Genomic DNA, 16,802 nt, shown 5'->3' with positions numbered 1-16,802 from the left:
ATAAGAAATTCATCGCGCTGCCGGCTCGATATCGCTTATCCAATCGGAACGCAGGTCATGTGAGGTAAACCAATGAGAGCGTAGATCGCGCGCTGCTATTTACATATCAAAATGGCGCACGCATGGTTTTGTACAGCGATGTGGAGAACACGTTTTTGCCAAGTTTTTTATCCCGGAATTTTCATAGATTTGACTGATTTTTTTGGCACGCCGTGATTACGCTACAAATGACACACTAGAGGAGACAACAGATGAGTGATCATTTTACAATCGACAAGAACTTTTGATGAATGAAACAGGAATGAAATCTTGCTGATTGCGATTTGTTTTCGAAAATATTATTTTGTTTCGTGTTTGTAACGTTCGCTCAAAAGGAGGTTCTAAGTTTTAACCGTAACATGAAAGATATGATTGAACACGCTTCTGTGCATGTTTTGATGTGTTTTTTTTTTACGTGATTTGAACTAGTGTGGGATAAGTGGGGAGGGACGGCAGCTGCGGGGGGAAGCGTAGCGGCTTGATAAATTTTCAAGAGCAAGTTCCGCGCACTGGACTTGATTTCTCACGCGGCCGTTTGTGTGGGTGTTTGTTTACATTATCGCTGGTCGCTGAGGGTCGGGCAGCCAGATTCGCCACGGGATGCCCCCTGTCCTTTCTATTTTGGGGCTCCAGTCGGCTAGGGGGGATTAGTGATTTCACAGATCATTTAGCCAATTACAAACATTTCGAAACTTTTCGAAAAAATGGTCTTCGCGTGAACACACACACACACAGACACCATTCACTAATTTAAAGAACAGTCCCAACATGCACCCAACATTCTGCAACATACATTACAATACCCGGAGGTACAAAATCTACGATTTTCCTTGTTTATATGTTGAAAACGAGATACACTTTCTACTTGACTGTACATTATATAAAGATGAACGCCAAGAGCTATTCGATACTTTACAATTAGACAAGATATGTAAGAAAATGTCAAAGCAGGACATGTTTAAACGCTTGATGTCACATAAGAACGAATGTACAGTTGACAAACTATGTAATTATGTTTCCAAATGTTTCAAAAAGAGAGAAGAAAGGGCAACTAACAGTAGATGATAGGTAGTATATAGTATTATTGTGATGTATAGATTCCTAGCACTCTGCATTAGAATACAGTGTACCAGTATGAAATACTCATGTTTTACATACTGGACATCCTCTTGTGCATTTAGCCCATCTGGGCAAGAACATGCAATAAAGATTCATTACTATTATTATTAATTGGGCTTCGTTTTTTGCACTGGTATCTTTTTTTTTACGCAGACCCAACAGTAAAGAAAAGATGTCAGCGCAAAAATGAAAGCCCGATAAAAATGCCCCAAAACACGCCAAAAATAAGCGAAAACCCAAACATCTGCTTGAAAAGGAGCTTATGTCGTCAGCGTACGCGTGGCTATTATTGTCGGTGAGACTGAAATGGTCGCAAAGCAGTATAGGTAAAGGGGTGAAGTAATCTCTGAACTTTTATTCGGTAAACATATTGTTTTTGCTACGTTTCCTCTTCTTCTTCCGTTCCAAAAAACTGACCTCTCTCTAACCTGGCCAATGACCTGATTTGTTGACATCCGTCACTATGGTAACTGGTGTTGAGTTACATCATGTTGCAATTTTATAGCAGGAGAGATTTATACTCCTGTCTGACCATATTCATATGAATGTATTTGAGTAAGAACTAACAGAGCAGACCATATGCGAAGGTAAACATTGTGCATTTTCTTTTAGATATAAAGTTATTCCAATATCTAATCACAAGACGTGGTGACTAGAGGTTGGACTCAAGTTTTTTTAAACTTATATTAATGCCGCCACCAACACAGGGGACAATACAATACTCATTTTCACCTGAGCGAAGTGAGGAAAGTCGTGTAAAGTGCATTTCCCAAGGGCACAAGATCGGTGGCATGTCAGGAACCATGGACCTCTTGATTCCGTGCCGCTACGCCACACGACCCCTTATGCATTTGCATTGCAAATGTTACCTTTCTAGTTTTCCTGTGTTTTTCAGATGCTGAACGACATGAAGTTGCGTATGAAGGTGTTCAGTAAGACGCCGCACCTGCGCAGAGACGCCCTGCTGGGGGAGGTGCAGGTGGTGCTGGGTACCCTGGACCTGAGTCACGAGAACCGCCTCTGGAGAAATCTCGAACCCAGGACAGACTCTGAGGTCAATGTCCATTTCCTGTTCTCCGTTTGCGCATTCCTTTTTTTTCAAACTTACAGCTGCATTATATAACATTAGGACGATACAAAAAGTAACTTTCCTATCTAGGTCCTTCCAGTAACCGTTTTTCGTCGGAATTTTTGACATTTTTGTTTGTTTGTTTGTTTATTTAGATCTCCATTAGTATGGAAGTCAACTCCATACTATTCTTCCTAGAGTCCGCAGCATACAATGAAATAACAATAATAATGATAATAATAATTGCTTTTAGCAATAATAATAAATAAAACATACAAATCATACTGAAATTATAACAACTTGAAACAGAATCAATCATAGAGAAAAAATGAATTGGAGATCAGAGGTCAAATAATAGAAATAATATGTTTGAAATGAAAGTAAATGAAAGTAATAATTCATGTACTTTCCAATAAATACAAAATTGAAGTACCAAAACAGTAAACAAATATTTGAACTGACATAAATAATAACAAAAAATATGAATAACAAATGAATCAATATACACTCAACAAAATAAGATTCCTTTCAAATAAATGATTAAATAATGACAGAGACTCGCCTCAAAAGAAGAGATCTCACTCAATGCTTAGTGCAACAAAGGCATGAGAACATAATTTGAATCAATACATGCTCCATGAATGTTGAAATACATTCAATTTGAGACAGAGTTGTTTGAGCTTAGTATGCAGACATAAGTGACTAGAATATTTACTTTGAAAAATTTGTTTTCTAATCCCTAAAAACTGCACTGGTTGCCTTTAACATCGGTAGAGCTTTTGACACTTTTGGCTTGACAACTTATTGGTCGAAATAGCTTACTTTTACATTATGCATTATGTAACATTAGGACGATACAAAAAGTAACTTTTTGCAAATAAGCCTCATTCAGGAAGTGGAGGTTCTTGTTCTTGTTTGGATACTGCACAACACCCCTAAATTGGGGTAAAGCGTGCAGGGGAGCTGTGCGATGCGCTATTGCTGCGTCCTCAGGTGTTGTAGTACTGCAGCGTTGAACTTCGTGGGTTCCGCAGTATCAATTATCTCTTGGGGCAAAATGTTCCAATCTCTGACAGTTTGTGGATAATATGAATATTTGTAACAGTCTTTGTGAAACGTTAGTGGCTTGTATGAGTTTGAGTTGAAGTGTCGCGATTGGCGCGGGATAGGCGTCAACAAGGTTTTGACCGGAAGGGCTGTTTTTTGAGTGTCTTGCTTTTTGAAGTAATGTGAGTCTACTTGCTGTGCGTCTGTCCTTTAATGTGTCCCACCCTAAATCTGTGACCAGTTTGGTAGTGCTGGCATATGTGTCATAGTTATTTGAAACGAACCTGGCCGCTCTTTTCTGTACCGATTCTAACTTGTGAATATGTTCCTTGTAGTACGGATCCCACTCAGCGCTAGCGTATTCTAGATGTGGTCTGACTAAACTAATGTATGGATTCATCTTGACTGATTTAGGACAACTGTGACATAATATGACGCCTTAACGGTGTGTTTAAAAGCATGAAACACAGCTGTCAGCCATGTTTGTTTACATTCTGGTAGTTTGTGGTGGCACCACAAACTGAGTGCGCCTAGCTATAGTGTGGGCCGTTTTATTGCCAGACATAAATGTCAGAAATGTGAGCTAATTGTACAAATATGTTGAAAAGTAGAATTAAATTACAATCACATGATTATTTCATTGAAATAATATTTCAATTTTTGGTGTAAAAGGTTACATAAAGCCCCTTAAAAATCATTCAGCTTTCTAGACTTTACTTTCACCTGCGTGCTAAAAAGAATAACCACTTCCTATAGAAGTCATAGAAATGGGTCAATTGATACATTGGGACACGTGAACGGGTTACAATACTTAAACTTGTAACGAAAGGCTTGTGATATGTCTTTGCTGTGAACTTGAGACGTAAAGCCGATGCCTACATAGTTAAAACTCCTTCCATGCAGGAATTCAGTGACAAGGATTGTTCATTACTTTTATATCTAACGCACATTGATTGAGCTGCCAACATCTGCAACTGTGTGACCGTTTATCTATTCCTTATTGTCTTCGTCAGAAAGACTATGGAATCGTCCCGCTGTATTGTGGTTGACTGCGGATTTAGCGGAATAACTCTTGAAGGCATGATTCGACGTCCATGATTTTTGGCAGGCAGATTACCGTTGTTAAGGCCAAAATCAAGTGCAAGTTTGGGCTTCGTGGGGGTCCGTACGTTACGTTAGTGCACCTCCTGTGTTTGTGGTTTGTTAGCAGAATAACTTTTGTATATGTAAATTGATGTTTAAAATTTTTTGGTAGGCAGGTCACTGTTGTTGAGACCAAGGTTAAGTTCGTTAACGGGCCTCGTGGGGGGTCCCGTTGTCACTGCAGCGGACCTTTTGTGTTTAGAAATAACGATCTTTGAGACAGCTTGCCACGGCACAGTCCAAAATCACATAACGTATGGGGACCTAACACGGGTGATGGCGCGTCTGTAAAATTTGTGGCGTTGTTTCGTAGCATAAAAAGGGATTACAGAAATTTGTACTCTAGATCAAATTAATTATTAGAAAGGAGTAAAGAATACACTTGTTCATTTCGAATTCTCTAGAACAATGTACCGCTGACGAAGACATGGGATCTCCGACCTCTAGTTAGGCCACAGCAAGTAAATTTTATGGATGACGTCCTTTGGAGACTCTAAATCTAATGCGTGCGGGCGAAAAAAACACAAGGTGGGCCGAAAAAAACAAGGTTCCTACATTTTTAAACTTTGACTCAATCATTGTACAAATGGTTTTGATTCAGTGGGAACATCGCATATATACAGCCAGCATCACATATCACTGCATCAAAGTAAGAAACAAGACATTAAATCAGAGCCTTTTCTTGTCTCCTCTCTTCATAGTTATCTGCCATCCACCTTCCGGCATGGCAACAGACATCTTTGACCATTTTCGGCATGTTCACCACTTTCATAAGGCAACAAAATTTCTTGTTTTTTTTTTCCAAAATCAGCCGAAAATCAATGCGCGCGCTGATGTCATCCATAAAAATTACTTGCTATGGCCTTATGTAATAAAAAATACTATGTTTTTAAACTCTACAAAACATCGCCCCTCGGCTTATGTTGGAGCCTTTCTGTCGGAGCTACATGATTGACGACCGTGATGGTAGGGGTGAAGAGGTTAGAAAAGTAGTGGATGTAGTTAAAAGGGATCAGCAGCCCTGTGGTAACTATGTCATCGGCACCCTCAGACACTCTAAGGTTTACAGGCATCCGATGCATTTTCAGAGCGGCCAAACTGGTAGCCTACAATGTAGTATCCAGTCTGCATGATCGTGGTCGGGGCCGAAAGAGCTCTGTCCCGCTCGCCTCACATAGGTTTCCCGGTGTCCTCGCCAACACGCCCCATCACGTATACGTAAGGCCATGTTGATTTGATTATATGGATGACATCCGCGCGCGCATGAATTTTCGGCCGTTTCCAAAAAAAAAAAGTTTTCAACCAGACTGTAAATCGTGCAAAAACAGTTGCTAAATGAGCAAATTTAAAGTTGCAAGGAAAACATTTAGAAACGATACCAATGTCGTAGAATGCCAAAATCAAAGGAAAAAAGACAAAAATGTAAAGAAATGAATTCGAAGAATAGGTTATTCGCCATAACATATTCTGTGCCATTGGTTCAACCTTCATGACCACGTAGATTTCATAGTGAAAGCAACTTTTTTTGTTGCAAAACTTTTTTTATTCGCACGCGCGCATCAGTTTTGCGGTTCCCGGAGGATGTCATCCATATAATCAAATCAACATGGCCTAAGACTGAATACTAGGCTACCGAACTGAAAATATTCTGAATAAAGCAATCTGTTTGATATAGACACATAATGTGCCACATTAGCACATTTGAATTAGTATTTCATACTTTGAACATTTATATTTGAAACTGCAGAAACAAGCCACAAGATCAGTGTTTTATTTTCTGGGTGGTGCCCTGAAAATCAATCTAGGTCCTTCCAGGTAACCGTTTTTAGGCCTTAATTTTTTTTTACATTTTTGCTCCATGAATGTTGATATAAATTGGGACAGTGTTGTTTAAATTTAGTATGCAGATAAGTGACTAGAATATTTACTTTTAAAAATCTGGTTTGATTCCAAGCCCTAAAAACTTCACTGGATGCCTTTAATATCGGTGGAGCTTTGACACTTTTGGCTTGACAATTTATTGGTCGAAATAGCTTCTTTTAACAGACATAACAAATTTTAGATCATTTTTTACGCACTTAGGAGATATTATTCAGGGGATAAACATTTTTTTTGTCTTCATTCTCCTTGCTGTCATAGCAAATATGCATGAACGACCCTTTATATATACTTGTATATATATAATAGGCACGTAGAGATAGATTCCTTCGATGGTATGAAATTAACCTCTTAAAGTGTACACATTTAGGCCACACCGACTTAGTTTTATGGATGACATCCACGCGCGCATTGATTTTCGCCTGTCGCCCTCAAAAAAAAAAAAAAAAAAGATCACCTCCACCAAGGCTCTGGCCTGGCTCTAGGCTATCGAATTCGAAGCTCCACGACTCAAGAACTCAGTACATAAGTATAATGAATAATAATAATTTAGTATAGTACCGATTCATAAATGCCACAAAAAGCAAGCATGTGCCGGCTTGTCGTATACGTCACTATGTACTGTCGGGAATTCACAATACCAGCTTTGCATTCCTGTGGTTTAGTAGCATTTTTATTTTTGGCCGGAATTTTTTTTTATTCGCCCGCGCGCACTTGGGGGTCTTCCGAGGATGTCATCCATGAAATTAAATCGGTGTGGCCTTATATAAAATCAAAGTCTATAAATTTATTTTTCAAGATAAAACGTCTCCTTTAATTTTGGTGACTGAAGAAGTTTATTGCACGACAAGATATCTGTACATGGGAGGCTATAGCTAGGAGATAATGCATCTCCTGGGTCACGATTGTTTCCTTTTAGTAGCACAAATTATGATTCCTCTGTGTCCTGATGTCTGAAGCAGACACCTAGCTAGGCCAAGACCACAGCAAGTAAATTTCATGGATGACATCCTCCGCAGACTCCAAATCTAATGCGATAGGGCGAAAGAAAAACAAGGCGGGCCGAACAAAACAAGATTCCTACATTTTTAAATTTCGATATCCTAAACCTTCTTGAACAAGAAATGATAACTATCTTGTGCTGAATCTACAATCAACTATTACATCATCTATTTCTCACTGAAATGATTTTGAAAAATTAAGTTTTTAATAATTGTACAAATGGTTTTGATTCAGTGTGAATATCACATATACACAGCCACCATCACATATAAAAGGAATGACATACGTCGCTGCATCAAAGAAAAAGACAAAACATTAAATCAGAGCCTTGTCTCCTCTCTTCATATTTGTCTGCCATCCACGTTCCAGTATGGTCTTGGCCCATTTTCGGCATGTTGACCACTGTCAAAGGGCAACAAAATGTCTTTTTTATTTAAAAATCAGGCCAAAAATTAATGCGCGAGCTGATGTCATCCATAAAAACTACTTGCTGTGGCCTAATGTAAATCCATATTCTGGTTCACACCGTGAGGTTCGACCGTGCTGTGCCCACCAGAGAGGCGGCCTCGGCCGCATGGATTTAGAAACAAGTCCCTCGTGAACAAATTAGAGCGTTTTTCAAAGCCAAATTGCCTTGGCTCTTGTGATGACTCCTCTCACAGCAAATATCTTGTTAGGCCATGTTGATTTGATAATATGGATGCCATCCTCGTGTGCATGAATTTTAGTCCCCCCCCCCCAAAAAAGTTTTTGACCATGCTGTAATTCGTTAGCTTGGGTGGCGCCATCTTCTGTAGTTTACGCCGGCTCATAATATATAATGACATGGTGGGTGGCACCCAGGCTAGTACATCGTACAAGGCAGCCGCAAACTGAGCAAATATATGCGGTAAATTGCAAACTAAATATTGGAAAACGATACTAATGTCGTAGAAAGCCAAGATCAACCCCAAAGGAAAGGAAGGCAATGGGAAGAAATGAAAAAGGATGGTTTCAAAAGTTCCTTATGATCCCATTCAGACTTGCAGTTTGAACTAATTTTCTACTTTCGAACAGGTATCTTAACGATCGGTATCTGTATCAGTATAGCCAGTATAACCGCCCTTCGGCGTAACACCAGCTTCGAAGGTACGAGGCGCGGCGGCAGCTAGCTATATCACACCTAACGACTTGTTACACTCAATCTTTGCACATTTAATTGCAGGAGTTTTTTTCAAGTTTTCTGGTGAAGATGCCCCAACTGTGCTTGGTGGCAACGAGTTCCAGTCTACGATAGTTCTAGGGAAATACGAGTTTTTTAACACCTCAATTCTTGGTTGATAACTCTGATATTTGAAGGCATGGCTGTTTCTTGTTCTTTTCCGGGCTGGAATCAGATACTTAGTGGTTGGTACATCTATCAGTTTGTTAGTCATTTTGTACATGATACAACGGTAACAGCACACATTGAATGAACATACACACTGACTATTAATGAATGAAAATAGTGGTTTTAAAGTTGATTACAGTCACAGTCCCCGGAGACAAATATTGCAAGGTACATGATCTTATACTGAACATGTTCATGAGTTGCAATTCGAGAACGCCAGGTGGCGCCTCTTAATACTAAAATTTCCCTACTCCAGGACCTGGGCATGCTGAACCTGTCCCTGTGTTATCAGGCCAGGGCAGACAACATGCTGGTAACGGTCGTCAAGGCGGAAAACCTGCCGAGGAATGCTCTCATTGGACCACCAGGTGTGTGTGTGTATGTATGTATGTATGCATGTATGTTTGTATGTACATGCAGTGTATGTATGTATGTATGTATTTATGCATGCACGTATGTATGTATGTATGTGTGGATAGATGGATGGGTGGATGGAAGGATGGATGGATGGATGGATGGATGGAAGGAAGGAAGGATGGATGGATGGATGGATGAATGGATGGATGGATGGATGGAAGGATGGATGGAAGGATGGATGGAAGGATGGATGGATGGATGGATGCATTGTCTCCTTTGGATTGTTTCCCGTCATCTATCTTACATTTTTATGTATGGACTGTGTTCCTTCCCAATGCAATTGTTATGTTTACCTTTGCAGAAGGAAAGCATGTTGTTTTTGCTCTGTTTCCTCTTCCTCTTCTTCTCCATACAAATAAGGTCAATGACCTGAACCAGACGTCTGTCACCATGGTAACTAGTGTTGGGTTACACCATGTTGCAATTTTATAGCAGGAGGGATTTAGACTCCTGTCACCATACTAGTATATGAATGTGTTTGAGTAAGAATTAACAGAGCAGACCATATGCGAACTCAAGGTAAACACTATGCATTTGCTTTGCAAATGCTACCTTTGTAGTTTATATTTGGTTTTGGATTTTTTAAGAAAGGGTTACGTATAAACATGTTGCTTTTTGCTATATCCTCAATGAACCAATGTGAATGAGATTTTCTTTTTTTTTTTAGATTCTTACGTGAGGATCGTGATACGCGGACCTGACGGTGCCGAAGACGACGTAAGACATACCAAGATCCAGCGCAAGACGTGCGACCCCGTCTTCAAGGAGGCCTTTAATTTTCCGTTTCCGTCAGAAATCTTCGAGGACTGCAGCATCATTGTCACCGTTTACGATCATGCCCGAATCCTTGCCGACGGGGTGATCGGACAGGTTCGGCTCGGGGCGATGGCTACGGAGGAGAGCGAACGGCAACACGTGCGGAGGGCGGTACGTCATCGGGGAAAACCAATCAACGTCTGGCACGACCTCATGGAGACCGAGTGACGTCATACATGCAACCAATCACAGGTCACGTAGTTCGGTGCTTCCTAACGGATCAGCCAATCAAGGGCTGGCACGTGCTCATGGAGACCGAGTGACGTCATACATGCAACCAATCACAGACCACGTAGTTCGGTGCTTCAAACAGATCAGCCAATCAAGGGCTGCCACGTGCTCATGAAGCTTTAAAAGCCAAGATAATGTTGTTACGTGTCCAAAATAGTTTTCGCTTGAATCAGTCAAGATAGTGGGTGTTAAGCCCAATATTTAAAACAAAATATTTGAAAATCATTTCATCTCTAATTGTCCATATTTCTAATGATATCAGAAACCAATTATTTACTACCGTGTCCAAAATGCACCCTTACTTTTGTACTATCCCCCACTTAAAGAAAACAATTTTACTACTAAAATCAAAGAACCCACATATAATAGACGAAGTGGGTGAATTGGTCCCCCACTGCCTCAAAAGAATACGTTAAACCCAGCAAAACTCATGAGTACCACCGTACTACCACGTATGTTGTAGAATGCAGTATAACACACAGTCTGTCATATCATTGTATCTTCTTTTTTGGCGACGCCCTTTGGGGGCGGAGGCATTTGTGTAAGTACTACGATCGCTTTGAAAGAATTTCAAAAATTACACGAATGCATTCCCTGGGGAATTGGTTTTGAGGAAACCTTCGGCCATGTGGTTTTTGGATCAAGCAGGTAACTTACACGGGGTGCCCACGTGCCACCCATCCAGCTGCCTGGCAAGATTTATTACTGGTCATCAGTCTTCTCCCCACACCATGGACAGAGAGCACAGCTGTCTTTGGCCAAAGACCATATCAGATCACAGAGAGAAAAGAAATTGTCCGTCCTTTTGGATCCCACAAAAGGTAAAAAAAAGTCAAAGGAGTAACAACTTCAGACCAGACATAAAATCCAGTCTCTGGTGGAGGATAGAGTGAAGTGAAATGGAGGATGGTTTGGTTCTAGCGAGAACTCGACCAAAGTAAAGTAAGTAAGTATGTCATCATAAAATCTATATTGCTGGGGAAGAACGGCTGATTCCTCCTATACGTGTATTTGGTATATTGCCCCACACCTCCTCCACCCATCCTGTAAATTTCACTATGTGCATGTCTTTATAAGATAGGGAAATATGTTTTTTTTCTGATAATTGTAATGTAGATTGCTAGCTCCACCACATGAAATAATATATATCATTCAGTCGTCGCCTTGGCAATGATTTTTATTGCCTCAGCCTTGTCATACATGTTGTTGGTATTTACAATTAGCCATCGGGCATGTATTTGCAATAAACTTTCAATATTGTGTTGACAATTTGTTATGCCGTAATTCAAGGGGAGCAATTTTTTTACAACCAAAAAATCCAAATGGACCATAGCACCTCGCCTGTCCACAGTCTGTTTAATAAGCTGTTTTCAAGTCTGATGTAAGGCCACACCAAGTAAATTGTATGGATGGCGTCCTTTGGAGACCCTAAATCTAATGCGAGAGGGCGACAAAAAACAAGAAGGGCCCTAAAAAAACAAGATGCCTAGATTAGAAATATACTAAGAGACGACAAATGTTAGGACACAAATTGAATGAGGTGACACAGTGTAACAAGCAAGAAGTCTTTTATTCATCATCAAAACAGCAATAAATCAGGTGGAACAGCAGTTGTCGTCCTATGCTTTGGGGAGATAGATGGAGCGGTCAGCAAGTTTCTTGTACCAAACTGAATTCCTAAAGGAAGTCATGATTTCCTTGCTTGATGCTTCATAAGCTTTGGTCCGTACAAACCTATATGAGGCACTGTCGTGACTCTTTGGTCATAGTTACAGGAAGCGGAATTTCTTGTTTTTTTTTCTAGGAACAGGCCAAAATCAATGCGCGCGCGGACGTCATCCATAAAATTTACTTGGTGTGGCCTAACTATAATATGTGATCTGTCACAAAACTTCACACAATGAACGTATAACAACTCTGACACCTTATTACTACTAATGGATGTTTGTCTACACTTTGCAGGAGTTTTGTACAAATGTATTCTCTATTCTTTATTTGTGAACAGGATAAGGCCATGTTGATTTGATTATATGGATGATATCCACGCGCGCATGAATTTTCGGCCGTTTCCAAAAAAAAGTTTTCGACCATATTGTAAATCGTACAAAAACAATTGCAAAATGAGCAAATATATACCGTAAGGTGTAACCAAAAATATTGGTGTACGATACCAATGTCGTAGAATGCCAAAATGAAACGAAAAAGACAAATATGTAAAGACATGGGTTTGAAGAGTAGATTATTCACCATACCATACTCTGTGTCATTTGTTCAACCTTAATGACCACGTAGATTTCATAATGAAAGCAACTTTTTTTATTCGCACGCTCGCATCAGTTTTGGGGTTCCCAGGGGATGTCATCCATATAATCAAATCAACATGGCCTTATAAACACCCGTAACGTTATGTGTTAGAAATGTTAAGCCTTGGTCACAACCCGCCGTACGTGCTTCTGCGTTCTGTCTACGTGCAAAAACGTGGGCAAACGTAGGGCATCCGTGCGTGGTGAGTACCGCCTCTGTACGGAATCCTACGGCTTCGGGAGCACGCAGACACGCCGTAGAAGTTTAAGTGCATGGAAAACTTTTTTCTGCGTGCGGTCTACGGATTCACCACCCGTGCGTGCGAGTACCGTACCGTACCGTACGGAAGAAGTACGTGTGAGTACGGCCTCCTTACGGTAAAGTTGCAATCGCACAGAGATCGTACGTTGTAAGCACGTACATCTCACCACTTGCGCAACGAACGATGCACGCAACCGCTCACGGCCAGACGTGGCGTGCAGACCACACTCTTACACCTTGTGCAACCGTGCGAGTGACGTGCGTCGACGCCACTCCTTCCCCACGTTGTCAGAAAAAACGTAGCAGACGTAGCCTCCCAAAAAACGTACGGACAAAAAGCACGTACGGCGGGTTGTGACCTGGGCTTTACTTGTCAATGCAGGAAAAGGGACTTGAGCCGCACATCATCAGGGCAATTCTGATCTTTACGCCGAGTACTTCAGTTATTGCTGTACGTCAGGTAGAAAGAAAGTAAAACAGAATTCAGAGATCTCATACATCCATGAAATATGTAGAATTTTTTGTAAAATGTTTGTTATTTCGGGATTTGTCTCACTGATTATTGAAATAGTCATAATTACCATGATCTATTTCAATTTATCTACTGTACTAATTATAACATGGATGCTTTGTCTGTCTGAATTTTTTGTTTAATGAATGAAAAGATTCAACTACTTTTGTTGCTCTCCTGAATATTGCCATACGATAAAACTCAACAGCATCTTTATAAGTTGTGCAAAACTTTGCACAGCAGCGCCAGGAGGGAGGTAGCGGCCCAGAAGTGAACTGCAGTGAGAGGGGGTCGGCAGGCGCTGGAGGAAGTCCGGCCGCAGGTGTCGGGGGGAGGGAACCTGGTCCCGCGGGGGAAGGGCATCTCTTTTGCCGATGTGAGCTGTAGTCCAACAGGAACAGGAGGGAAAAGTTTAAAGTTAAGACTTTCGATCCAACACAACAAAGTTCTCTCACCTAGCTAGAGCTTTCGACCAGTCACTCTGCTCTTCCTCAGTAGACTAACCCTGAGTGGGTGCCGGCATCGTCTACCAGATACCTTTGACCCAGTGTTGACGTCACACTTCAAAGAAGTCACGTGACAAGCTTCACTGGGTCAGTCTACTGAGGAAGACCAGAGTGACTGGTCGAAAGCTCTAGGTGAGAGAACTTTGTTGTGTTCGATCAAAATTAAACATGTAACTACCAAGTTCACACGCAGATGAACTTTCATGAGGGAAAGGTGTGTTCAAATGTTTGTTTACCATTGATGTTGTGTATTCACTGACAAATTAAAAGTATCACCGTAAAATAAAGGTAAAATAACATTGGAGGCAACGAGAATAGCACAACATGCAGAACGAAGTATACAGAAAAATGCATAACAACCGTTTGCCCTGACCGCTGCCTTAAACGAATTCAATTGATAGCCTAAGTAATACACCAAGCCATAATCCATTTTAGTTAGACCATGTTGATTCGATTATATGGATGACATCCGCGCGCGTACGAATTTCCGGCCGTTTCCAAAAAAAAAGTTTCCAACAATACTGTAAATCGTACAAAACAGTTGCAAAATGAGCAAATATATACCGTAAATTGCAAAGAAAAATATTGGAAAACGGCACCAATGTCGTTGAATGCCAAAATCAAACGAAAAAGACGAAAATGTAAAGAAATGAATTCGAAGAGTACATTTTTCGCCATACCATGTCATTCGTCCTCTCGTGTCATTTGTCCAACCTTTAGGACCACGTAGATTTCATAATGAAAGTATCTTTTTTTGGCCACACTTTTTTTTATTCGCACGCTCGCATCAGTTTTGGGGTTCCCAGAGGATGTCATCCATATAATCAATTCAACGTGGCCTTTTCTTTTATTCCAACATGTAATCACCAGATTACACACTCAAGTTTTTTCAACTTATATTAATGCCGCCAGCAACACAGGGGACAAATACATGACAGGACAATACTCATTTACGCCTGAGCTAAGTGAGTAAAGTCGTATAAAGTGCCTTTCCCAAGGGCACAAGATCGGTGGCATGTCAGGACTCGAACCCGGGACTCTTAGTTCCGAGTCGCGCACTCTGCCGCTACCCCACACGACCCCACAACGTGGCCTTAGTGCCCGGTACTTACGAAATCGCCCGTGAAGTTGCCATGACCAAAACAGAAGGTGCTGAAGTTTCCGTCCAGGAGGTATGAAGAGAACTGTGCCGCCCTCTCAGCTGTCCACTGGAACCCCTCCAACAGTTCCTCATACGTCTTGTTCACCATGCTGGGCGGGGCCAGGACTTGGAAAGGATCACTGCACAGCAGAGCAGGTCATACATGTTTATAATACGTAATTTCCAAAATGTAAGCACAAGACGTGGTGACGGCACACTCAAGTTTTTCAAACTTATATTAATGCCGCCACCAACACAGGGGACAATACAATACTTATTTTCACCTGAGCGAAGTGAGGAAAGTCGTGTAAAGTGCCTTTCCCAAGGGCACAAGATCGGTGGCAGGTCAGGACTCGAACCCGGGACCTCTAGGTTCAGAGCACTCGAGCACTCTGCCGCTACGCCACACGACCCACGATACGTTAATTTTTATAATACGTTAAGTTTTGCTTGTACATTTATTAGAAAGTTCGCAATTGGTATCTTAGGCCATGTTGATTTGATTATATGGATGACATCCTCTGGGAACCCCAAAAGTGATGCGAGCGTGCGAATTAAAAAAAAAGTTTTGCAAAAAAAGATGCTTTCATTATGAAATCTACGTGGTCATGAAGGTTGAACAAAGGACATAAATTTGCGGTACGGTATAGTGAGTAATCTACTCTTCAAATTCATTTCATGTTCGTCTTTTTTGTTTGATCTTGGCATTCTACGACATTTTCAATTTTTTTCAGCTTACGGTATATATTTGCTCATTTTGCAACTGTTTTGTACGATTTACAGTATGGTTGAAAACTTTTTTTTGTGGAAACGGCCGAAAATTCATGCGCACGCGGATGTCATCCATATAATCAAATTAACACGGCCTTAACCCTCAACAGAACACCTTCCCGGACTGATTAATCTGTACACCTGGGGTCCGCGCGGACCCCAGAGCAGTTATTTGCTAATTTGTAGAAATTATCAACATGTTACCAGCTCAATTGTTTTGCAAACTGATGTGGGAACCTCTGTGTCCACATTACATACAAAAATCATACATTTTGAACTTTTTCTATTTTTTGTTGAAGGAAAGAAGACAAGAAGAAATACCCGATTTTTAAACCCATTTCAGACTGAAGGGGCTTTTGAGGCCCAACTTTGATCTCAGATAGCGGCTAAACGGCTTGCGCTAGAAGTATCAAATTTGGAGACCTTTCCTAAAATGTCTCTGGAAAAGAGTTCATATTAGTTTTATACTAGTAAGTTGATGTTTTTTTGTGTTGCCATGGCAACGGGTTTTTAGCAGGCAGTTTTTTTGAAAATATAAGTAATTTTGGTTTAAACATAAAAATTTTCTGTAGTTTTATATAAAACTACACTTCTTTTACCAACATTAATAACATCTTACATAATTAAATATAAGTTAAATCATTTAATATGCATAGAATATGCTAATTTGATGACGTCATTGGTCAAAATCCAATATGGCGGACTATATTATTAGCTCTGACGTCATATGACGTCATAATTACACAAAAGTTATTAAAATCTAATTCTATTACTACACAATTCTCTAAAAACTTGGTAGACATACGATGAGTGCATAAAAACATATAAAAACGGAAATAAGGTAATGTATAAGAACGCCAGTGTATCCATTATGATCGAAAGCCGGCTGGGGTCCGCGCGGACCCCAAAAGAAAATCAAATATAATTTTTTTTATAAATGGTAGAAACGGAGTTTTCTGCAATGTATTGAGAGACAAACTTTGTGGGTGACAATTACCTAAAATTTCAGAAAAAAATCTTTAGAAACAAAAAAGATATTACAGAAATATATAGTGCTGGGGTCCGCGCGGACCCCAGGTGTACTGTTTAGGGTTAACTTAGGCCATGTTGATTTGATTATATGGATGACATCCGCGCGCGCATGAATTTTCGGCCGTTTCCAAAAAAAAAAAAGTTTT

General features: G+C 40.5%; 2 protein-coding genes across 2 annotated transcripts in view; one reads left to right on the top strand and one right to left on the bottom strand.

Annotated features, from left to right (window-relative positions):
- The window catches only part of LOC109462450 (C2 calcium-dependent domain-containing protein 4C-like), a 35,787-nt gene extending 25,720 nt beyond the window's left edge, over positions 1 to 10,067 (top strand). The window contains exons 7-9 of the mRNA XM_019759006.1: positions 2,054 to 2,212; positions 8,923 to 9,034; positions 9,751 to 10,067. Of these exons, the coding sequence (XP_019614565.1) occupies positions 2,054 to 2,212; positions 8,923 to 9,034; positions 9,751 to 10,067 (588 nt within the window). The remainder of the gene's footprint in view (positions 1 to 2,053; positions 2,213 to 8,922; positions 9,035 to 9,750) is intronic.
- A 3,027-nt stretch (positions 10,068 to 13,094) lies between these two features.
- The window catches only part of LOC109462474 (DBH-like monooxygenase protein 1 homolog), a 50,712-nt gene continuing 47,004 nt past the window's right edge, over positions 13,095 to 16,802 (bottom strand). The window contains exons 11-12 of the mRNA XM_019759027.1: positions 14,825 to 14,993; positions 13,095 to 13,587 (exon numbers count right to left, since the gene is read on the bottom strand). Coding sequence (XP_019614586.1) covers positions 13,420 to 13,587; positions 14,825 to 14,993 — 337 coding nt within the window. The 3' untranslated portion in view covers positions 13,095 to 13,419. The remainder of the gene's footprint in view (positions 13,588 to 14,824; positions 14,994 to 16,802) is intronic.

This window comes from Branchiostoma belcheri, unplaced genomic scaffold (assembly GCF_001625305.1).
Source record: "Branchiostoma belcheri isolate BF01 breed outbred unplaced genomic scaffold, Haploidv18h27 scaffold117, whole genome shotgun sequence".
Lineage (NCBI taxonomy): Eukaryota > Metazoa > Chordata > Leptocardii > Amphioxiformes > Branchiostomatidae > Branchiostoma > Branchiostoma belcheri.
This window is presented reverse-complemented; position numbering and strand designations above follow the sequence as displayed.